A 24,270-nucleotide genomic window follows, 5' to 3' on the forward strand; every position below is an offset into this window, starting at 1 on the left:
CTTGAACATGAATCCAACTCCAAGATCCAAAAGGAAAAAAACCGACAAGTTAGTTAGGAAAAAACAGATGGATGTGAGGGGAGGCTTCTTGTCTGAGAAAAATGGATGCTTATTAGAATGTAATTTGTTCAACCAAGTTCTAAGAGCGAGGTTTAGCAATTTACCAAGATTTCTTCTAGTGTAAGCTTTTGTAAATGGATGAATCAGTGGAGTCGCCACCCAAACAAGAAACTAACCCAAATGTCTAGGTGCTAAAGGCGCAGATAGAAAAGTTATGGTGAACAAGGTGATGATAAGATTAGTGAAAAGATGAAGAGATGAAGAGAATGTCGTTAAAAAATTGTCATGAGGACCAAAGACAAAAAAATCTGTCCTCAGCAATGGCGCCAAAAAATGTTGTCGCTCAGATTGTACAGGCGCTGCGACAATGACTTAGGTCGGGGACTGTCACTTTGATCCCTGACCCCTCCGTTCTAGCTGTCTCCCAACAATAGGCTATGGGAGTTACTCCCTATGGCAATGTGAAGATGAAGGACAAGTTGGAAACCAATGAGTCCGGGAGACACGATTGAATGGCCTAGCTATTTGGTTAATTTCAGCAAGACTTAAAGATTAGATTAGACTTAAATGTGAGACCAATGCCTTATGGAGTCAACTTCTTGCTTATTTTCAATTAGATGCTAAGTAATTGGGTGAACAATCGTTGCTTGGATGCTTCATTAACCTAGATGAAGTGCAAGTCTTACAAACTAGGTGAAATGCAAAATCTCGGTTGATTTTAAGTTAGACACCTATTCTAAATGTAACCTTTCTCTTAACTGTTTTAGAACTAGTCTCTAGAGTAGGTTGTGGGATGGAAGCCAACAGGAAGCAAGCAAAGGCTTGATTAACGATACCTCTCCCTGTGTTCCAACCACTCGTTGCCTTTGGTGCTGTAGAGACTGTGGCTCTGATGATTGTAAGGTCACCATGTTAACCACTAAAGATGTGCTAAGCCCCTCAAGCTAAATTGAGAAAGGGTGGTCCTAAATATCTATCAACCAAGCTTATGCCTGGAGGTAAGTTATTAATGCAACTAAACTTAGAATGCAATGCAAGATGGATTGAATAATTCTTAAGGTAAGATTGATTAAATGTTTTTTAAGTACTTAGTTATGATTTGACTTCAAGTTATATCAACAAGTACTTGTCAATAAGATACAATCTTAACCACAAGAAAGTGCCAATTTAGCAAGTGTGAAACATGAACAAGAGATCCTTTCAAGTACTCAAGACAAAATTATGATAGCAATTAAGGGAACTTAGATCAGTTATCCACTTAACAATTACCCAATGATTTTCGATACAAGATGCCAGTGACAAGTATCCAAAAGAGACAATGAGATTGCAAATATTCTTAGCCAATATTCTTCAACAATTAGTCTCTTTTAATGTTGACAAGATATATAATTATATTCACCAATCTTCAAGCTTAAGAACACTTAAATATTTTATCATTCACAAGTAGATAGAAGCAATGAAACAACAATGACAATATGAGATCACTATTTACCAAGGTTCCTATGCCAATTGATTAGATCTTGAGACAAGTGATATAACCATTCATGAACAAGAAGTTACTTGCGATTTGAAGTGCTTAGAGAGTGAGTCTATGAATTATGAACTTTATAGGTTATGAACTCACAAGGGAAACACAATGTTAGATTCCAAATAACCAATGCTAGCAAACTTCTTCACAATAGCACTTAAAACCATAAGACACGTAACAATTAGAGTGTAAAAACAATGAAAGCACTTGTATTTTAATGTTAAGATAGATCTATGACAATAGTGTGTTAAGTTACTTTTGGAGGACTTTTGATGCAAGAATGAGGTGCCAAATGCAAGCAATGTAAACCAAGTACCAAAATTAACTTTACCAAGATGTATTAGCCTTCTTAAGATGCAATTTGCCACTGCTATATCATTACACTTACGACAGTCAACTATAAGACATAAAATAAGCTCAATGATGGATGCCCAACTTAAGCAATTAATTCTTTAGTGTGTTTAGGCAACTTACATGTGTGTTTAGGGTATTAAAATTTAAATTTTTACCACTGTTAGAAACAGATAAGAATGTTGTAACAAAACAGAGATAAGTAGAGGGTTAAGAAATGGCAAACTAATGGCCCTAGTCCTAGAAGAAGCTTGCCAAAGTAGCCCAATTTTTTTCAATGACTGGAACACTTGCAAACCCCATAATTTGTGCCAAATATCTCTGCAAAACACACCAATATTCAGTCCTGAAATCAAATGCTCAACCAGAGATGGAAAGAGGGCAAATGAGGGCTAGAGAAAAGACTAGAAAGCAAGGCAAGGCAATGCCAAGTCCAATGAGGCCTACATTAGGGAAATATAGGCCCAAATTAGGGTTACGTAGGGGTGAAGGGAAGCCAAACAAGGGCTGCTGCAGAGGGAAGGAGTCCCTTTGGAACTGTGACCAAGGGCTAGGGCCTCAAAGAGGCCTGCGACACTTAGGAGGAGGCTGCGGTAGGGGATTTATGGGAGGCTGAGAAGCTTAAAGCCTACGACAAGGAGGGGAAAGGGGAGATAGAGGGCATGGAAGGCCTTTTTTTGCTTGTGGCAAAAGAGAAGAGGGGATGGAGGGCTGGTTGAGGGCCTTAGGCCTCACGCCCACGCCAAGGAAGGCAGGCTGAGGCCTAATTAGGCCTGCGGCTAGGCCCAAGGGCCTAGAAAAGGCTGACGATGGCCAACAACCCTAAAATGGCCACACTAGGGCTTCAGAGGGGAGGAAAGGCCAATGGCTAGGCCAAGAGGGCTAAACGGCTAGGCTAGAGGAGATTCTAGGCCTGGAGGCCCTAAAGAAATTTCAAACCCTTGCCAAAATTCAAATTTGCTTCAGATCTTCAATTTTCATTGCAAAATTCTTCAGTTGTTGGCCCTACAAAAAATCTAGAGACTAGATGTTACCCTCAAGGGCCTAGATCCAACTTAAAACCCCAGAAAATCTCTTTGAATCACTTGGATATGACCTGCACAAATGAAAATACAAGTGCCCAAAACCACAATATATAAAAAAATCAAAAATAAAATCCCAAATCTCAATTTCTATAAAACAAGGGTTAGAAAATTTACTCTAAAAATATATTTACAAATATACAATGCTTGAGAATTTTTTTTGAAGAGTAATTTTTTTTTTTATGATAATGACAATAGCTTGATGTATTTCGAAAAATAGTTGTTAACCATAGCCTTAGCGAAGTAAGAAATCCACATAAAATTCCTGGTGCCCAAATAAACTTTGTGAACTTGGAGCCCAAGGGCTGGGGAACTTGCAAACTCTATATATTTCTTAAGAGAAAAAATTTAACCCATATGATTATTCAGATCATCTAAGATGAGCTCAAAACTTACCAACAGTATGTTCCTATCATCTACAAATGAAATAACAATGATATGATATTGAAGCACAATATAGGAAAACACATACCTAACACATACCACAGATCAATGAAACAAAGACACAATGAACTGAACCCCAAAGTCTTTTATTATAGATTTCAAATGTTCCTAGCAGAACAATGGCTTCACACTAGCATTACAAAATTACATTTAGACCAGAATCACTATCATCATGACTTGAGAAGCAAATCACTTCTAATTTATAGAGAAATTCTTCAAAGTGGAAAATAATGGCTAGTTGGTTTGATCCCCATAAAAATAATCTTGACCGTTGATAAATCTTTGATCAACTTTTAATCTCTAGCATCGAAAATATTTATTTTTTGAGGAATTTTAGAATTTCTCATTAAAACAATTTTTAATTAGTTCAAAAATAATTATTTTGAACTAATTTTCTCAAAAATTTGACTTTGACTTAACCACCAAGGTCCAAGGGTTCAAATTTTCTTGAAATTTCCAATATTCCCTTGGTGGGGGACCTTCCAAAATTAACTTCTTCTAGGCCCACGAAATTTTCCTCTTGGAGAAATTAATTTCTCTAACATTTTAATTTTGACTCTAAATTAATTAATTTTCTGGCTTAGGATTTAATTTTATTTTTGCCACAAAAATTAATTAATTGATTGATGATGTAAGGACTGAAAATAAATTAAAGAGCTTTTACTTTGAACAGGATATGAAATCTCTATTAACATGCTCTGAAATTTAACAATTTTCATATATATTAAATTGATTGATTTGATGAGAAGTACCTACTTGTTTTCCTGCAGATGAAGAGGCTTTAGAATTGCTCCAGCTCTCGCTCTCGTTACCAAAAGACCATAACCTCCCAGCCAAACTAAGTACAACCTAGGCACTCAGTCCAGAATGCTTCTCAATTGCCGCACTTTGTTCCCCCGTGCCCAAGAACTTCAGAACAAACAAGGCTCAGTCTTTACTGTTGAAAACTCTATGTTACAAATTTTCCTCCTCCTCCCCTGTACTTCCTCCAACCGCCCCCCTGATCATTCTTTTTTCCCCCTTTTGAAATTTTCCTTCCTCCCTTTAAATAGTAGAGGTCCCTTCACCTCTATGTATCCGTTCACTGCCTTTATGAAAAGATATTATTTTTTTGTTAAGCGGTGGTTGCTTTGTCATGCTTCTTGCCTTTAATTGAATCAGATCCCCTTACAACATCGAGTGGTATCACTTTCAATTATGATGGTTGGTGTTTTAATTTATTAAATAGTATATGGCCATAACAATTTTAAGTATTTAAATATTATTTTATTTTTATAACATATCAGGTTTAATAATAAGGTTTATGGGTTTAGTTTATTTAATATACATTTTGGGTTATATATGAGCTGGTAAACCTATGAATAAACTCAACATTTTCACTATATTTCTTACTAAATGTATATTCCTTCTATTTACGAGAATTAGGTATTTAATTAACACTTTTGATAATTAATTCATTTATCTTATATTTAGACATTCTCCATGAATAGTTGATATATATATACTAGTGCAATGTATATGATGCATGCATATGTAGCTATCATATGCATGCCTCACATGCATGCTAATATTGCTATGCTGTTCGTGATTTCAGATAGGTTGTTACACATGAGGGGATTAATTATTTTTTCCACTCTCAAATATTTTAGCCATGGTGTCTAAGTATGAGGGACCATGCACTAAGATATTTTTTACATAAGATTTTACAAATTTAGCCCTCAAAGGGAGAATATCCATTCGTTATAATCCGTCATAAAACATACCTAATTCTGTGACACAATATGATCTAGTAGACCAAATGATTTGTAATAAAATAATTTAGCCAACTAGCTTAAATTATTCCCAAATCACTTTTACAATAGACGCGACTAGAACACTAGGACTCATGTAAGACTTTGACAGTAAATTCCACTCTAGCTTTGGGGTGAGGTTGGAGGGAAAAACTTTGCTGATCATCTGTATTTAGAAACACAGATAATCAGTGAGATGAAAAACCTTCTAGGATGAAATTCATCGCCAAAATCATAAGCTTATCTAGGTTGTTACATAATTACATGGTCATACTAGCATCATTTACATTACAAACTTGCAGAATGGATTTACAATGACATAATAAGCTGCTGGCCGATGATTCTAACTTTGAATTTTTTTTGGCACAACTACGTCCTTGGAACTGTGACAAAACGTGTGCAACAGGCTCCAAAATAGGTCTCATGGGTCTCCAAATGGCTCAAAATCCTATCAATGCTCCATCAATGAGGCTCAAAGATGGCACATGCCCTCCCATGTTTCCCTAGGAAAGACACAACCTCTTCTAGCCCTTGGATCAGGTGCTAAGTGTCGGGTGCAAAGTGTAGCCACTTGGGGCATTGTGGTCCAAGTGCAACATCTCTCAAATAACTGGGGCAACGAACAAGCTAAGAATGATGCTGAAGAATCCCATGGTGTAGCAACCAATGCTTTGCATAAATGGAGGCCCATAACTCTCAACGCTCACCCTAAAAATGTTGTCATGATCCTTTGAAGGGCTTGGATCTCATATAGGGAGGCGAAGTCCAAGATGAAAACCCACCTGCAATCCTATATAAGATCCAACGTGTCTCTTCACCTTCAGACATGATAATTCATTAGTGTAATTGAGTGAATAAGCTTGTTAATCGAGGGCAGAAATGAGACTTCATAGTGGGTTTCCCTTCCAAATTTGGGGCTTTGAGCATGGAATGGTGTTACTTTCCTGGGTAGGAGTGGCTAATAAACAACCCTATTAGGTGCTCCCAAGCTTAGAGGGAAGGACATGTCCAAGGTACATCCTTCAAGTGGTAGGCATCATGTGGAGAATGATGAGGTGGATGGGACACAAGTGTCTGAAGCAATGTTGCGAAAATCGCAATCGGGATTAAGTCTGCGAGGGTCCGGAAAATGAAAAAATCGTAAAAATCTAGAAAAAATTGGTAAAGATTGGCAAAATAAAAAATACAAAAATATTCTTTTTTCTTCAAAATTTTTTATTATCTAATGAATTCAAAATATTAACTTATTATTGACGATTTTTATAATTTTTTTGGCGATTTTTACGATTTTATCGCGATTTTTTCATTTGGAAAAATCTTGGCGATCTTTTCATGATTTTTTGGTTATTTTTACGATTTTATCGTGATTTTTTCATTTGGTAAAAATTGCTGATTTTATCGCCCAATCAAATCACCATGCCGAAAAAATTGCGATTTAATCACGATTTTCGGAACACTAGTCTCAAGATCAATTGACATGGGCTCAAGGGTGGGAATGATGAAGGATGCCCATATATTTGGGTGTATGAATGTAGGAGGGAGCAATCATGGTACATGAGTTACCCCGACCTTTGTTTTTCCATCCTTCTTCATTGCCCTTTGCCTTTTATTGATTTTTCTTTTATTTTACTTCTCGGGGATTCGAGAGATGAGAGCATGTGTACGATATAGTAGTGATTACCCCCTTAAGGTGGGGCAATGCATCACCCACCAGGGCTTGGGGCGTACATGGGTTCCTTAGTGATTCAAGGGGCACTCATAGGTTCCCTAGGAACCAGGGTGATGGCCATAGTGATACGGGGTAGAGCACGTGCTTGGATTTTTCCCACATGCTAAATTTTATTGTCTCGACCATCTTTTGCATTTTGTGGTATATTTCCTTTTGTATGTGGCCATATTATGCTTTTATCTCTTTTTCTAGATGCATCAACCTTCGGGGCATTGTTCCAGCCCCGACCCAGACATGTGGACAAGGGGAGAGGGAGTACTAGAGCCTTGTGGACCTAGAGAGGGAAAATGATGAAAGAGGGCATGTAATGCACAGAGGGGAGTGAAAAATGTGGAATAGGGAAACAAGACCGCGCTACCAAAATTGGGGTTTCCCAAGTAGTGTCCATCCTAAATCTACAAGCCAGAAGGGAAGATCCCACAAGGCTAGGGTTGAGAATTAACCCCCTAGTTGAGGTAAGGGAACAAGACTACAATCCAAAACCCTTTCTCCTTCCAAGTCTCCTAGTAATCCATACCCAAGTGTGCCCAAGAAAAACAAGCATAAGTACCCAATTACATAATAAAAAATCATGCCTTTAGGATTGGATGGCCTACCTTCAAATATACGATCTCGATAGATAGGCAAGGGTGCATGATGGCTGGCTCAGGTGGTGGAGATAAAGTAACACATCAAAGCTATCAGGTGGATGTCAGGGGTTGCTGCTGCCGACTGAAGGAAGAATACATTAGGGAAAAGCTCCCCAAAGGGGTACCCCTCTTTTGGTGGGATACATCTAGATCCAGCTGGGACATGAGCTGACCTTAGAGTGCATGATCCATTTACTCGACCGAGGAGGTCATGAGAACCTGAACAATCCTCTGGGACTGCAGACTTGTCACCTGCACATTACAGACCATGTTGGAAGCATGTGCGTTAGGCGTCCATGATCGTCTATGTTTTCGTCAAATATATAAAATCGAACCATAAATAAAATTTATTCTAAGATGCAAGACAAATGCAATCTAATCTAGCATGTGAGCATGATATGATGATGCTAGCTATGTAAAAATCAATATGCAATGCATCCCACTCTAACATGCATGGCTACATTATGCGAACACTAAGTGTAATCTTACAACCAATATAACCAACATATCAGTAGATCAATATAAAAACACCTGCCCCAATGATTACTCATGTAATAAATCCAAAAGCGAAGATAAGAATAATCATATGTAGGATCACAAGGGCGGTAGGTGGGAAAATAAAATCACCAAGTGCTAGGAATCATGGATGAGGAGGGAAAAGGGGAATACAGTTTAAACACATGGATCCTTTCTTCTAACCAAAAGATGGAGATATCAACAATCAAGCTCATGAACTTCCGATGAAGATATATCTCAAGCATATCATCCTCATGGCATGAGGGGATAGATGGCTCAAACATATCCATAATGATAGTATCTTGATTATTGGGGAAAGAATAATACGTGACACCATCATTATACCTAGGGAAAAACCACAATTCCCCTCTTTCAGGAGGAGGAACTAACTCTTCCTCAAAACTAGGGAAGTGAGCCTCATAACAAACACCCACTTTTTGGCCATCATCATTAGCGGCACAATGAGGGGTATACCACTCAAACATGAAGAAGAACCCCTTTTCAGTGACATGGCTGGAAGAAGAATTCTTTTCAATCTTCTCCACACTAGGGCTATTGGAATCTTCCTCAATGATAGAAACATGCTCTTTGGCAGGATTAGCATCACCTTGAAACATAAAGAAGAAACCTTTCCATTCATTAGGAGGGACTTCATAGCTTGGTACATGCAGAAATGCCTCATATTGATCCATATTATTTACCGGAGGGAGCATAATACTTTCTTCTTGTTGATCATCATAACCGATTCCCCAATCTGCAGACCAGAATTCATTTAGAAACCCCTCATCCTCTCGACCATCCAGAGAGTCGTAATCTTCTATGCTTGTAACATCACTAGGATCATTTGCATCGAGCTCCAATACTTCCTCAGGGACCCGTTGATTAATTTGTTGTGAGTTACAATTTATTTCTTGGACAGCTTCACACAAACTATTGACTGCATAGTGCTTATACATGAGTCGTATGAGGAGGGCTTCTGTAGGATCTTCCTCATATTTGCATCGTATGTCATACAATTCCTTTCCCTTTTTGCTACATAAATTCAATAGAAGAATTGTATCTGGGCATCTTCCAACTAGTTGCCAACAATGCAGCATGTGGTGAAAAGCATCTCAAATAATCAGGAAAGGAAGGATATATTTATTACTGTGTGCAATTGTATTCTACTTCTTTCACTTTCATTATTGTTTAGTTAGAACTCTGATTTAGCTTGATAAGATTCCTAATTTCTCTGGAGAATAGTTGCATTAATTTTGGACTGAATTTTTTGTTGTTCCAGTTTGGAAAGAATTCATATGGGGTGCCCTTGCTGGTGGTTTTGGAGAAACAGTTATGCACCCGATTGACACAGTTAAGACAAGAATACAATGTGGAGGGTACTTTGGTGTGGGGACCCAGGTATTCTGTAGGCCTTTTACAAAGTTTTCAAGTGTTATGCAATCCACTTATTTTAAGCTGAAGGTTTTCCAATTGTACTGATATTTACCACTTCTGATTTTTTTTAATAAACTAGATTTCTTTTACAACTCAATTGGTTTTAAGGATTTTCTCCAAATTAAAGATTATTGTCTTGTTATGGCTGTTAACTTTGTTATTCCAGGCAAAATTAATTGCATGTTCACACATTTTCTGGATTTGGCCAGCGTCCATCTTTCATTGTGTTTGGTGAAGTCATTTTGAACACACTATTTACTGTCAACTCTGGGCCAGAAAGTCATGTCCAGGGCCATGTTGAGTCTAATTTTGATTTGACGCCAGTCATGGTTCAAAGTCCCAAGTTTTACAGGCTCTCACCTGCTTCATTTTTGGATTCTTAGCCTTCTGTAGGAGAATTCTTTCCCCAACATGGATCCAGTGTTATCACTCAAATTGATCTTTTCTCAAATAGTTCATCTTGATTGATTCAGCATCGATAGTTGATGGATACTCTAGAGACTAGAATGAACTTCCTCAAAAAGTTCATTTGTTTGACATCGATGGTTCTTAGATACATTATGGAATGAACCATGGTTTTAAAAACCGGAACTGGGCTTTGAATCGGCCACCTATATAACCAGGTTTCAAACTGTTACTGGATTGAACCAGATTTGAAAAAAATACATAAAATAATTAATTTTTAATGAAAAAAATATTTTTAAGATTTCAAACCATGATTCCAAACCATTAGAGACAAAATATGCAAAGTTTGCTCATCTATATACCATGTAAGGGTGAATATATCAAAATGGCACCAAGTGCAATACATATCAACAACAAAATACATAACCAATGAGGCTTCTAAATGGCTTCTATATGTGCTTATCTAAAATGGGGTGTGCCTTGATTGTCAACATGTGTCATCATTCTATAGCGTGGGGAGGAGTGCGCCATCACTTGAGATTATTCATGGAGGATGAGTGTACACTTGTTATCCATCCTAGACTACTGCACCCCAATTGAGATATAGTCTTAGACTTGCTTTGCTTTCTAAAGCAAGCTTTCTCCTTGTTGACTTGGACTTCTAGAAATCTTCCATGCTAAGAAAGGTTGCTTTTATTGAATTTTCTCTCAAAGAAAAAGCTTGCTATGTTGGGATAAGGGGACCTTATGTGGACTCCACTTTGATGTTTTAGTTGGAGATCCCCCTTTTCTATCCTTGGCATGCTTTTCACTTTGTCCTATCTTCTCTAAGTGGGGCACTTTGCTTAAGAGAGATTCATAGTAGATCCTTGTGGTTTTTCTCCATCATGGGCTAGAGAAAGGGTGGGTCTTCCTTAAGAGTATCTATTTCAATTTTCCACCATACATGCAAGGTATTTTGGGCAGTTTTCAATGTTTTTGATGATGGTAACTGTTGCTGCAAAATCTAGTAGGCCTCGGAGAGGGAAACCGTACAAGGTATAAACTAGACCAAGAGACAACAATGGGGTAGTGGCCCATTGTCACCTAACCCCCTGATCTTTATGGATTTTCACTGATGGGAGGAGTCCCAATTTATGCTAAGGTCACCTAAGCTAGATGTTCTAGGTATGATGTGTGAGGTGACTTGACTAGACCTTATACACGAAAGACACAACAATGGCTCAAGGCTCCAATGGGAGGAACTTTTCTTTCTATGTAGAGGCCTAGGGTTATAAGCATAAGACCTAGGTTTTGAGTAATTTGTTGAGTGTTGGAATATCCAAAGGTCAAAGGCCAATAAAGAAGGCTTCCAATGGTATACACCAGCAAGATCAAGGCTCATGAAACCTTCAAGAAGCCCCTAAGTTGAAGCAATACAAAGCTAGGGTTTACCGTTTATCTCTTGGGGAAAACAACTAGGGCAAGAAAGTTTATGGATGAAAATGAAGTGGATGCCCACCAAAAGGGTGGATTTTATGGCAAACACTATCTTCTTGATGTTTAGACTCTCCAATCCCCAAAACTCACCTTGCCTAGGGATTTGCACCACCCCCTAGCTTGCAAGATTGGCCTTAAAGAGGCTGAATTTGGAGAGAGAAAATTATGGATAAAAGAAAGGTATGATCACCAACAAAGTAGACTAGTCCCGTGTTCCTTGGGATGATGGAGTCTAGGATGAGATAGATTAGCCAGTAAGTTTTTAAGGAGGCCAAAATTTTAATGCCCTAGTTACTAGCCCTAAGATAACCCTATTTTTGGATTTAGCTTCAAGTTGGGGGCTTTTTGAGGGTTTCATGTGCCTTGTTCTTGTTGAAAATCATTATTTGAAACCCTTTCTCCTCTCACCTAGACCTTTGGCCACCCCAACTATCAACCTATTAATCAAGCTCTAAGTCTTGGTTTGCTTATATTTGGTCTCTCTATGGAAAGGGAATTGCCTCCTCTTGGAGCCTTGAGCCTAAATTGTGTCTTTGTAGATCTCTTTGTGCCACCTCACACGTCAAGCCTAGAATACCTATTAGGTGACCTTCCACATACTGGGTTCTTCCCATCGGTGAAAATCTGTAAAGAGTAGGGGGTTTTGGTTGTGGTGACAGTGGGCCATTACCCATTGTTGTCTCTTGGTCTAGTTTAAGCCTAGTAGGAGATCCCTCTCCTAGGCCTACTAGATTTTACGGCAACAGTAACTGTTACCTCCTAGGTTCTCACTTAATGTAAAAGCCCCAACCATACATGTGAGACTCCAACTATGACTTAGATAAGCTACCCATTATCACCTAAGTAGCCTTATCACTCTCTTTAAGCTAACTCTTCTCTAGCTCAAGGGGGCAATCCTAAGGCAATCTAAGTCCAACAAGATATGAGTGAAAAGAGTGATCAAGGGACTTGGGGAAAATTTAGGTTTAGGGTATGTTAGAATAGAATTTCACCTTGATAGTGGAGTAACTCAATTGCTGAACTAGAATAGAATTCACCTTGAAAGGGGAAGAACTCAACTCATGAACCTAGCTGGAAATCTAAGTTACATATTTAAAAAGAGAGTATTTTTTAAAATGTTGAATTGAAGTAGTCATCTTGTTCCTCGTGTGATTCATTTTCTTCCTCTTAATTCCAAGCCATGTAACTTCTTTCAGTTTTCCTTACTTTGTCTTTGAGTACATCATTTCTTGGATTTTACAATCCCATGCACTGTGTTGAATTTTCTAAGTCTATCCGTTAGAAAATTAATCTGTATTCTGTTGGTTTATTTCTTCTACTTGTTTAAATTCGAACACGTTATTTAATACATTTAAATACTGAAATAAACTCAAAACAGTCACAACATCTATAGATCATCAACTGAAAGAAAACAAGCACACAAGTGACACCGTTAGTTTTGGACAAGTGTCCCCGGAAAAACCCAATGCGGGAAAACCGATGCAACTATTTAGAGGGTTATATTATTATGCAGTGTATTTGAGTACAATTGGGTGCCTAACCAACGCACCCGACAGAGAAAAATACACGACAACAATACCTCTATATTCGGAAATAGGTATTCTGAAAACTTGTTCCACGAAACCCTCTCCAGCACAACTGAAGCACAACGCTGGCCCTTTTGGCCTCTGCGTTAGCCTTTTGCTGACTTGCGTCAACCCCAGAACCCTCTACGTCAGCTCTCTGAGGCACTGTGCAACGTCTAGGACCCTCTGCGTCACTCCAGCAGCCTCTGTGTGGATGACACTATCCCTCTGCCTCTGCGCTGTCTTTGCTGGGCTTGTGTAGCCTGGATTGGTTGCTGCTCTCGCTCTCTTTGCTTCTGCGCTGGTCTCTCAGTATTGTCTCTGCCTCTCTGCCTCGTACTCACTGCCCCTCGCTGCTGATCACTGATTCAACTTTTCTTAGCAACCCCGCTCTAGCAAAATGATTGACTGATCACTCAAGTGTGTTCTCCAACTGACCCTCATGCCTCCTCTTATACTTTTCTCGTTGGTCCTTCAACGGCTGAGATTAAATCTCTAATCAACGGCTACGATTAGATTTTGCTTGATCCATGACTTTTGGAACCTTCTAACCCAGTTTTATATTAATATCCATTAATATTTTATTTTTCCTAAGTTTAGACTTAGGAACTCCATTAAAAATATTAATTATTTTAATATCTCCCAAACCAGGTACAATCTATCCAAACCATTTCTTGGTCTTGGAGATCTCATGTGCTTTAGCCTCTCCACCAATTTTCATGGGTAGAGCACATCCGATGCTACCCAAATCAACACTCCCTCTTAGCGAGGACTGTGCTCTAGTAATACTCCAACTGAGCATCAAACTGATTATTCAGCATTGGTACTTGTGCTGATTTTAGGCCTCCCTGCCCAACATCCTCTGCATTGCTACATCCTGTATTGCTGCCCATGGCTCTGCCACTGCCACTGCTGCATCTGTACGACAACTCCCTTTGCATTCGTGCTGCTGCTGGTCCATCCTCCCAGCACTGCATCTGCACTGCATCCTCCTCTCATCATGCTGCATTGTGCTACTGCATACTGCTACTGCATTGCAACTCAGTTACTGAGAAGTAAGTAACTGATCCACCCAACTTCTGACATCCCTGTTAGGCTAGAAACACTCCCGATGCTGAAGCTCCCTCTGCTGCTAACAAGTGCTCCCTCTACTGACCTCTGCGCTGCTGCAACAACTCCCTGCATCTCGTCCTTTTGGCAAACCTCTCTGTGCCATCCCGCACCGTTGCAACACTCTTCGTGCCTCTTGCACTACTGCAGCCTGCTAGCCTCACACTTCCAAGGGACTCATGCACTGTAGCACTCTCTGCTGCTTCATTCGCATTTGTCTCTATCGACATTTGCCAGTCTTGCTACTCTCTCTTTTGAGCTCTTGTAGCAAGGTATAATCCAAGAGGTTGGGTACCTCAAGGATCTTGCCCTTCATTGCCTGTAGTCCTCCCGACTATAGCTCGATGTCTCCCCACTTTTTCTCAAGTGGCACATGAGCACTCATGGCACAATCGTCATCCTCCTCGACTTCTTTCTCTGCCCTCGTTGGCGTTGCCTTTGAGTGAAAAGCCTCTCTCTTACTCTTCTTCCTTGGACACTGGTTCACATAGTGACCCAGTTCCCCACAATGGAAGCACTTGACCTTGGAGAGGTCCTTCGTCCTCTTCTCTTGCTTTCCTGCAGATGCTAGAGCTGCATCCTCTTCCTCTTCCTTCTTGATCTTGACCTCTTTGCCGCTACTTCCTACCTTGGTCAACCGTCTAATCTCTTCTTGACGAAGAGCCGCCCACAGTTCTTTCCAATCCGGAAGACTCGTCCTGCACAGTATGCTCTGGACAAATGTCTCCCAATCTAAGTTGCACAAAACACCGAAACATTTCGGAGTTTCCAAAACGGGTACGTTTAGAAACGTCACCTCCCAAAAATGGAAACGTCGGTCGAAACGTCATATATATATATATATATATATATATATATATATATATGAGTAACACAATATCTTTGCAAGAAAAAAGGGAATGAGACCCATAGATGACAATTTAGAAGGAAAAACAAGTCTATATTAACTCTCATAGATGATTATATGATGGTCGATTTTTGACTGAGTTTCAGCTAAGTTTCGGAGTTTCGGGTACGGGTACGATCCGAAATGTCAGGTTCCTAGAAGTTTCGTGCAACATAGCTCCTAATCCTTAGAGACTGCATTCAGTGCGGTCCTTACCATCAACTCTTGATCCGGCGTGGCCCCTATGGAAGTTAGCTGGAAGACATCTATCTGCTCCTTCCACTGACTGAGGAAGACATCTATCTGCTCTCCCTTCTGCATCTGGTATGACCTTCAATGTCTTCGAAGTGTCCCACATCTCCTTTGCCGTTTCCTTCTCGGAAATATGTGGTACCACATGATCCTTGACCCCATCAAGGATGATGCACTTTGCCTTAGCCATTGCCTCCTCGTACCTTTCATTCGCTACCAGGTCAACTGGGATAACCATCACTCTCAAGGCAAAGCCCTTGATACAATGTCTGTCTAGAATGGACAAGATCCTGGCCTTCCAGACCACAAAGTTGGAAGCTCTGTCTAGCCTATCCTGATCTCTCAACCCATTCACGGCCATCTCGTTGCTCTTTTGTCGACTCCTCCGAGTCTCTCTACTTATCGCTTGGAAGTTCTCGATTCGACTCCTGCTGAGTCTCTCTACTTCCCGCTTGGAAGTTCTTGGTTCAACTCCTGTTGAGTCTCTCTACTTCCTGTTTGGAACTTCTCTTCTAGACTCCCTCTGAGTCCTGATTTCCCTCATGGAAATCCTTCTGCCAATGTCAAGTTGCCCCACTTTGATCGCGTGTGCAATTGCAACACTGATCTAGATTCCTTGGCTAGAAATTTGCCTCAACAGCAACTCCCTCTACCTTGGTCTTGCCCTGTTGGTACTGTTTTGACCATAGTACCCCACCAGCTTCACTTCGCAAACTACCTACAGCCTCCTATGCCCCAACGCTGAAGGACTGAGCCTCTAGGCTCTGCGCAATCTCGACACTGACAAATCAGCTCCCTCAGCCAACTGCATCATCCCTTCGCAAACTACCTACAGCCTCCTATGCCCCAACGCTGAAGGACTGAGCCTCTAGGCTCTGCGCAATCTCGACATTGACAAATCAGCTCCCTCAGCCAACTGCATCATCCCTCCTGGCCTCTGTGTGACCCTGATTTTGCCTTCCTCAGCCTCTGCGCTGTCCTCTCTCTGGCCCAGACTGATGACGCAGTCCCTCTGCATCACTCCTTCCTCTGTCGCTTTCTGCAAGGATTAGCTCTGTCACTCGGGACAACTGAATCTACTGCAAATGCTCTGCTTAGCTGATGCCTTCAGTTTTCCTGTGATCTGCAACCATGCTTTGATACCATGTTGAATTTTCTAAGTCTATACGTTAGAAAATTAATCTGTATTCTGCTGGTTTATTTCTTCTACTTGTTTAAATTCGAACAAGTTATTTAATACATTTAAATACCGAAATAAACACAATACAGTCACAACATCTACAGATCATCAACTGAAAGAAAACAAGCACACAAGTGACACTATTATTTTTTGGACAAATGTCCCCGAAAATACCCAATGCGGGAAAACCAATGCAGCTATTCAGAGGGTTATATTATTATGTAGTCTATCTGAGTACAATTGGGTGCCTAACCGGCTCACCCGACAGAGAAATATACACAGCAAAAATACCTCTATATTCGGAAACAGGTATTCAAAAAACCTGTCCCATGAAACCCTCTCTAGCACAACTGAAGCACAACGCTGGCCCTTCTGGCCTCGGTGTCAGCCTTCTGTTGACCTGCGTCAACCCCAGGACCCTCCGTGTCAACCCTCTGAGGCACTGCGCAGCGTTTGGGACCCTCTGCGTCACTCCAGTAGCCTCTGCATGGATGATGCAGTCCCTCTGCCTTTGCTGGGCTCTGCGTAGCCTGGACTGGCTGCAGTTCTCACTCTCTCTGCTTCTGCGCTGATCTCTCAGTATTGTTTCTGCCTCTTTGCCTCGTACTCACTGCCCCTCGTTGCTGATCACTGATTCAACCTTGCTTAGCAACCCCGCTCTAGCAAAATGAATGATTGATTACTCTAGTGTGCTCTCCAACTGACCCTCAAGCCTCCTCTTATACTTTTCTCGTTGGTCCTTCAACGATCGAGATTAAATCTCTAATCAACGATTAAGATTAGATTTGGCTTGATCCATGAATTTTGGAACTTTCTAATCCAGTTTTATATTATACCCATTAATATTTTATTTTTCCTAAGTTTAGATTTAGGAACTCCATTAAAAATATTAATTATTTTAATATTTCCCAAACCGGGTACAATCTGTCCAGACTCCAAACCAGCGTTGCATTAATCGCCAAAAAATCGCGATAAAATCGTTTTATCGCGATTTTTTCAAAAAGAAGATAAAATCGGGCGATAAAATCGAGTTTTTTTTTTTTAGCCGATTTTTATGAAAAAATCGCGATTTGTTGGGAAAAAATCGTGGAAAAAAATAAAATAAAAATAAATATATATATATTTTATGAGGAGGAGGAGGTGACCCAAGCTACCCCTGTCACCAGTAGAGGACGTGGTCTACCTCCTGTAGCTCCTAGTTCTTCAGCTTCTAGAGCACAACAGAGTCTACTGCTAACTCCACCGACATCTACATCTAGAGGGGCAAAGGAAATCAGTAGTATTAGACTTTAGTTATTTGGTTCATTTCATTGTATATGACATTTTGACTCATGATATGAGATACATTGTTATATTTTTTGTTGATATTTTGAGGCTGAGTTGGGAGTCATGAGTTAGGACTTACTATTCAGGACATGATTCAATGTTATGTGTGATGTGGCACTAGAAATGATATTAAACATCTTATATATTAGTTCTTTTATCATATTTATGTGTCAATGTGTTTATTTTATGTTGTAGATGCTTTAGATATTAAAAAAATTGCAAAAAAATGAATATTTTTGGATGTTACGTTTTTTTCCCAATTTTTCCCGATTTTTACCGATTTTTTCTTGATTTTTACGATTTTTTCCCCTTTTTTTCCTGCGCCGATAATATCCCAATAACGATTAGTGCAACATTGGTCCAAACCATTTCTGGGTCTTGGAGTTCTCATGTGCTTTAGCCTCTCCACCAATTTTCATGGCTAGAGCACATCCGATGCTACCCGAAATCAACACTATGACCTAGTTTTCTGCAACAATAACAATTTCTTCATTTTCTGAGTTCCTATCTTCTCACTTTTTAGATTTGTTTTTTCCTTTGCTAAAGGAGACTCCCTCGATCCTTTTCATCATTAGACTCACATTTTACCCTTGCCACATGTCGAAATCATTGTTTTTAAAGATTGTGAGACTTCAATAAGGTGAATCAAATTTTTTTGTAAGAGCCAAATCACTCGAAAAGGGGGCAAGTTTCTAAGGTAAATAATAAATATTAGAGAACCATTTGTATAATTTATTGGCAAAGTATTTCAAGGTGAATTTAAAATGTTATAATGATTATCTGAATGGGGCTGGCATTTGTATAATTAAACCTATGAATGAAGACATGCAACAAGGAAGGACACAAACCAACAAAACTGTAATATCCCTAAGGAAAATTTACAATACTAAACAAAGCATGCATAGACATAAACACAGAAAAATTACTCAAACATCAGAACACCAAATAGAGCCAAAAATTGCGCTGCTGAGCCATTTTATTGATAAAGCATGAAGTACAATGGGTGCTTGGAAAGTATGCACCTGGGCTTGCTCAAGGCAAGCTAGCTAAGCCCAAATGATGAATGTGAAATTCCCCCAAGCGTATTGGTTGGTCTTCCTTGGCTCTGTGTTGAAATGCCTAGAAAATGAGCTACTGGCTGTGTAGAATAGCTGCTAGGGCCTCCTCTGGTGCTCAGAAAATTCTGGGAAATTAACCCCGATCTCTCCACCAAATACCCAGAATAACCCACGAAGGAATTTGCGGATGGTTGACTTTGGAATTTTGGCCCAATTTCCCTCAATGGCAATGCTGCTGGGTAATTCAACTCAACTGTCATTCCTGCTGCAAAAAGCCCCCAAAATGGCTGCAATCACCAACAAAACACTTCCCTGGACTCCTCCTCAAGTTTCAGCGTCAAACTCCCTTCTCTCCTCAACCCCCAAGTGTGAATCCTTCAAGAACTGCACAGTGTATGTGCTGCTGCTTTTGGAACACTCACACTCTCTGCTCTTGGATCGAACTGGAATGGATGAGACTCACTCCTTGGGATGGCACTCGAAGTCCACCGAAGCAAGGGTTGAGATTTTGGCTTGGAAACACTCTTGTGCTAAACAACACTTGCAGACTTGGCTTCAGCGCAAGCGTGCTAGTCTAAGAGAATTCTTAAATATTTATGAATGACAAAAATGAGTGCCTCTTCCTCTGTTTGTCATAGAGCCTCCAAAATGCCCATGTGGGCCCAGCTCGACTTTCCCCCAACTAACTTGCTCCAATGAGTGCGTGTTTTCCTTGTGGGCCACATTTCTCTATGAGTGGCCCCCACGTACCACTAGTGGCTCGATTTTCCTCCTCCATCCTCTAATGTTTGGGATCTCTTTAATCAAAAATACATGTGGGGCCTCTAAACCCACATTTCCTAAAGTGCAAGTGCGAATTTATCCGAAACTGAGCAAAAATGATATTTCCCCCTAGCAATGTTGCTAAGTGGGAATATCACAAAAACAATCCTATACACCATTTTACATGGCAAGCAAGGATGCAATTGGACAAATTAAGAAGATGACAAATTGATCTTTCATGCAAGCAAAACCAACCACAACCCAAACTTGTATCTAGATGGCAGTAGAAAACTTCAGGTGCCCTGACCTATGTCCAGACAATGGCAATGACCCTAGCAGAAAGTCCAATCCACAGAAGATTTCTTTTGTCCCAGTTTGCTTGACTGGACAGAAATCGTTAGACTACTACTCTATGAGAACAAGGAAGAAAGGGGTGCAGACTATAAGGTGCAACCCTAATACATCCAGCAAAATATGTGTACAGAAGTGTGATTCTGAGGACCACAGATTTGGCAGTGATTAATTAAGCCAGAGGTACATTACAGTTATATTTTGTGTCCCAGACATTCTTTTCTTCTAAGAAAAGAATCATGTTCTGTATTTTTGAAACAGATAAAATTCAAGCTGAAATTTCTGTACAACAGAAAAGGGGCAAGATATCTCAGATTTTTCATTTAAAGGGAATAAATATACAGAGTATTTTGAATTAATTTTTACTCCGACAGAAAACATTTCTCTGAAAAATGAGAAGATATGTAACATTAGAAAAAAATTTCACGCATGGAAAGTGAGAATACAGTTGCATTTAATAAAACATTAATGTATGGAGCATTGTTAGCAGTACAGAAACAAAACCGACGTAGTATGAAAAATTAAAGTACACAATTAGAGATGATAAAGCAAAAGCCAATGTAGGTTTAGCTATGTCTGATACTCTACTCCATTTGGATTTGACAAAAAGCAAGAAGTATGGGAATGATTGATAAAACTGTTCAGGACACAATCTTACAATGCAAAATTTCTCTTACCAAAAGATTTTTTGCTTAAAAAATGGATAAAAGTGCATCTATTTCCATGATGTTAATATATTCCAGGCATTAAGACAACAGTGGACAGAAAGAGGTGCCAATCTTGAAAAAGATGAGGCCAAGGTTAATTCAACTTTCTATTAAACAGTTTACCCTCTAAATATAGCAACATTGTAGTTACAATCAACAACATTCCATCACAATCCTTAGAAACAATGATTTTGATAACTCCATCATTTGGATTTAACCAAGTGCAAGAAGAATGGGTGTAGTTGATAAAACTATTTGTGACAAAATCTTACAATGTAAAATCCCTTACCAAGAATTTTTTGCTCTAAACATTGTTAGAAGTGAAAAAGGTGCCAAAGTTGAAAAAGATGAGGCCAAGGTTATGTTTATTAAACAGTTTACCCTCTAAATACATTAACATTGTATTTACAATCAGCAACATTCCATCCTAATCTTTCGAAACAATGATTTTGACACGTGGCAAGGGAAAAATGTGAGGCTGATAATGAAAAAGATTGGGAGAGACTTCTTTAGCAAAGGAAAAAAAACAAATCTAAAAGTGAGAAAATAGGAGCTCAAAGAATGAAGAGATTGTTATTGTTGTGGAAAACTATGTCATTGTGCATGGGATTGTAAAACACTGGAAAATGATGTACGCAAAGACAAAGTAAGGAAAACAAAAATGAGTTACATGGCTTTGAATTGAGAAGAAGGAGAAGTATAAGAAGAAGAAGAAGAACAAGATGACTACTTAGTACTTCCACACAACATTTAAAGAATACTCTCTTTTTAAATCTATGACTTTGATTTCCAGTTCACTTCATGAGTTGAGTTCTTCCCCTATCAAGGTGATTATAAGTCTAATCTAAACGCTAAAGGTCAACTCCTAAGAGAGGCGATCCAAGACAGAGATATACAAGGTGAGTGGCTCTAGACTCTATGGTGCCAATGGTACGAGGTTACTCTGGTCCACTAGAATCATCTCTCCTCCCATTTGAGGCCAAATGGAGAAAAATCAAAATAGATGTCTGTTTGGAGAAGAATTGAAAGAGAGTTGGAATGAGTGTTACTGCTATTTGGGAGGAATATTTCATTTTTGTGGTTTGGAGGATATAATTTCGCACTTGGTCTATGGTCTAGTTTGGCAACGTCGTTGCGGTCTCATGGAAGTAGAGATAGTGCGTCTTATCCTCATTGTTTTGGGGTCATGCCTATGTGCCCTTAGTTGGGAGCACTGTAAAAAAGGAAGTGATATGTTGGGTGGAAGGTGGTCTAGGATGCGGATGTGGCTTGAAGGATAGAATAGTGGAGATAGAGGGCCTCATGCATGTATAAGGCCAGATATCTCTTGTTAGGGTACTAAAAGAAACTGCTAAATGTTTGTAGCTCTCCAAGAAGATAGTGGATCTGTCCTCAGATCTCATAGTAAATCAAGAATGGAAGATGAAGTGCTCCTCAGTTTCAACCTCTCAAAGATGGCATAGTTGCTAGATCCCACTAAATTCGTCAATTTGATGGTCAATTTCAATTCAGAGTTTATGAGAGCCAATTTTGAACTAGTTTAGGAGGGCTTTGATGAGCATACATCCATTGGCAAAGTTTTTATTGGGATTGAACAATGAGTCCATCCCTCAACCATGACATGTTCAACATAGAAGGCCATCTTTTGATGTAATCCACCCTAAGGATTTATCTAAGTGACTGGAACAAATTTCCTGTATATATCCTCTTTGATGATTGTGTTCATCTACTATCTAGTAGGTAAGAGGTGGTTGGGTGTATCAATGGAATATCTAAATGGAGGGAGTCGATCCATTGTAATACCAATAGATGCTAGGAGATTTGAGACCTCGACATACTGGCATCAAGAACAAGATGAAAAACTAGTTGACACAATGGACTTTGATGAACAATAAGCCAAGTATGGATATTAGTCCCATCCCTTCGTTGTATCAGCGAAAATTTGAATGCAGTGTAGAAGTGAAATGAGACCAAACACTGCCTTAAGTAAAAAGGGCTAAGCACCAACCTCTGCGAGGATGATGTGCTAAGGTATCGTTTGCTTACAGTTGATGATGTGACAAAGGAGGATGATTTGTATGTTCTTTGCCAAAGACCAATTAGACTCTAGTAAACTAGGGGGTTGGAAAAGAGTTTCCATGAGTGACATCTTGGACAATATGTCTTGAAAATTGTTTTGGTAACATTTCCTCTCAAGAAGGGCTAAGGATCTATACCCTTACTAACTCGAGGATTAAGTGCATGCCACAAACTAAAGCGAGGTTTTGTGAATAGTACCCCAAATAAGTATATGTGCTAGTGATCTCAATCTTTTTTCGCGTGAAAGTGAAATGTTGATGAAAGAGTATCTTCTGCGTCTCGTTGAAGATCATGGCCTTGGTTCTAGCCAGGTTGACCGTCAACTGAAAAAGGTCAAAAAAGAGGGCCAAGGAATCTAGTTATCTTTGCAACTGTTGTGAGGGATGAAGCTAAAAGGATCAGATCATTTGTGAAAAGCAAGATAGAAATTAGGACTTGGTGGATAAGGCACCTAGCTTTGTCCTAGATGTGCTCATGCAAGAAGTACTCCATCTCATCAATGTGTACCCCAAACAATGAGGGGGACAATGTTACAAACAAAGTTTGTATACATAGCCAAATACTCAGAATATTTGGTATATAAGAATGTCCATCATGGGACTGATAATATATTATATAAGAATTGTTGAATACAAGTGAGATGATTACAACTGAGGGTGAGGGCCAACTTATATACCTTGCCAGGTACCCCTTCACAAAAAGTCATGTCTTTAGAGACATGTCTATTCACTACTAATTATTTGTTAATTAATTATTATTCATTATTTATATTATTTGTATATATTTTATTCATAACATTGCCTTTCTCTTCAAAAAGCTGTCCTCAAAGCTTATTGCTGACAAGGCATATCATCTATTCTGTCTTTGTAATCTTATTCGCATCTTTTGGAATTCTTTGATATGTCATCTTTGTTGACACAAGATGATAAGATCCTTGGAGTGATAAATAAAATTGTCGAACTGAGAAGGGATCTGACTATCCTAAATTAATCTTCTGTGGAAACTGGAAACTTGTGATGAATTGTTATCACAAGACTGGATTGCATAAACTCCAATATTCCTTGGAACATAAGTTTGTTGTTCATGTTTTGAGTGATACAGATACACAGACTGATTGAGATGTTTGTTCCTGTGATTCAGAGGTCGATAAGGGGTTCTTTTGGTTTGACTTTCCGTTATCATGAGTGTGGCAGTTTCCTGATTTCCTTCTAGTACTGATGTTGTTGAGTTAGCTATTGAACCATCAGTTGGATTTTCCATCGTTTGAAGTGCAACATTTGAATATGTTTTTCCTTCAACTGGTTGTCATTTTTTTGAGTTGTGATATTGATTGGATTAGTGTTCGTATCTTTTTCTTCAACTTGGACTGAAGACTTCGACACTTCTTTCGTGATAAATTCTTCTAATTTGTTGTTTAATGTTTTCCTATCATTTTTAAGTTTCTTAATTTGAGTGAGTAGACTCTGATTATCATTTTTGAGACATAAGAGTTCCTCATTTTCTGAGTCAACTTTATTTTTGCATTCAAGCTTCTCATCTTTTAAACA

At 39.3% G+C, this 24,270-nt stretch overlaps 1 protein-coding gene across 2 annotated transcripts in view; it reads left to right on the forward strand.

Annotated features, from left to right (window-relative positions):
* Nucleotides 1-24,270, forward strand: part of LOC149223504 (uncharacterized) — a 239,862-nt gene that overhangs the window by 111,046 nt on the left and 104,546 nt on the right. For both annotated transcript variants that reach the window (XM_089385847.1, XM_089385846.1), the window contains exon 2: nucleotides 9,409-9,527. In XM_089385847.1, the coding sequence (XP_089241973.1) occupies nucleotides 9,497-9,527 (31 nt within the window). In that variant the 5' untranslated portion in view covers nucleotides 9,409-9,496. The remainder of the gene's footprint in view (nucleotides 1-9,408; nucleotides 9,528-24,270) is intronic.

Source organism: Pinus tabuliformis, chromosome Q (genome assembly GCF_031772625.1).
Source record: "Pinus tabuliformis cultivar Carrire ecotype Pingquan chromosome Q, CPIR1, whole genome shotgun sequence".
Classification (NCBI taxonomy): Eukaryota; Viridiplantae; Streptophyta; class Pinopsida; order Pinales; family Pinaceae; genus Pinus; species Pinus tabuliformis.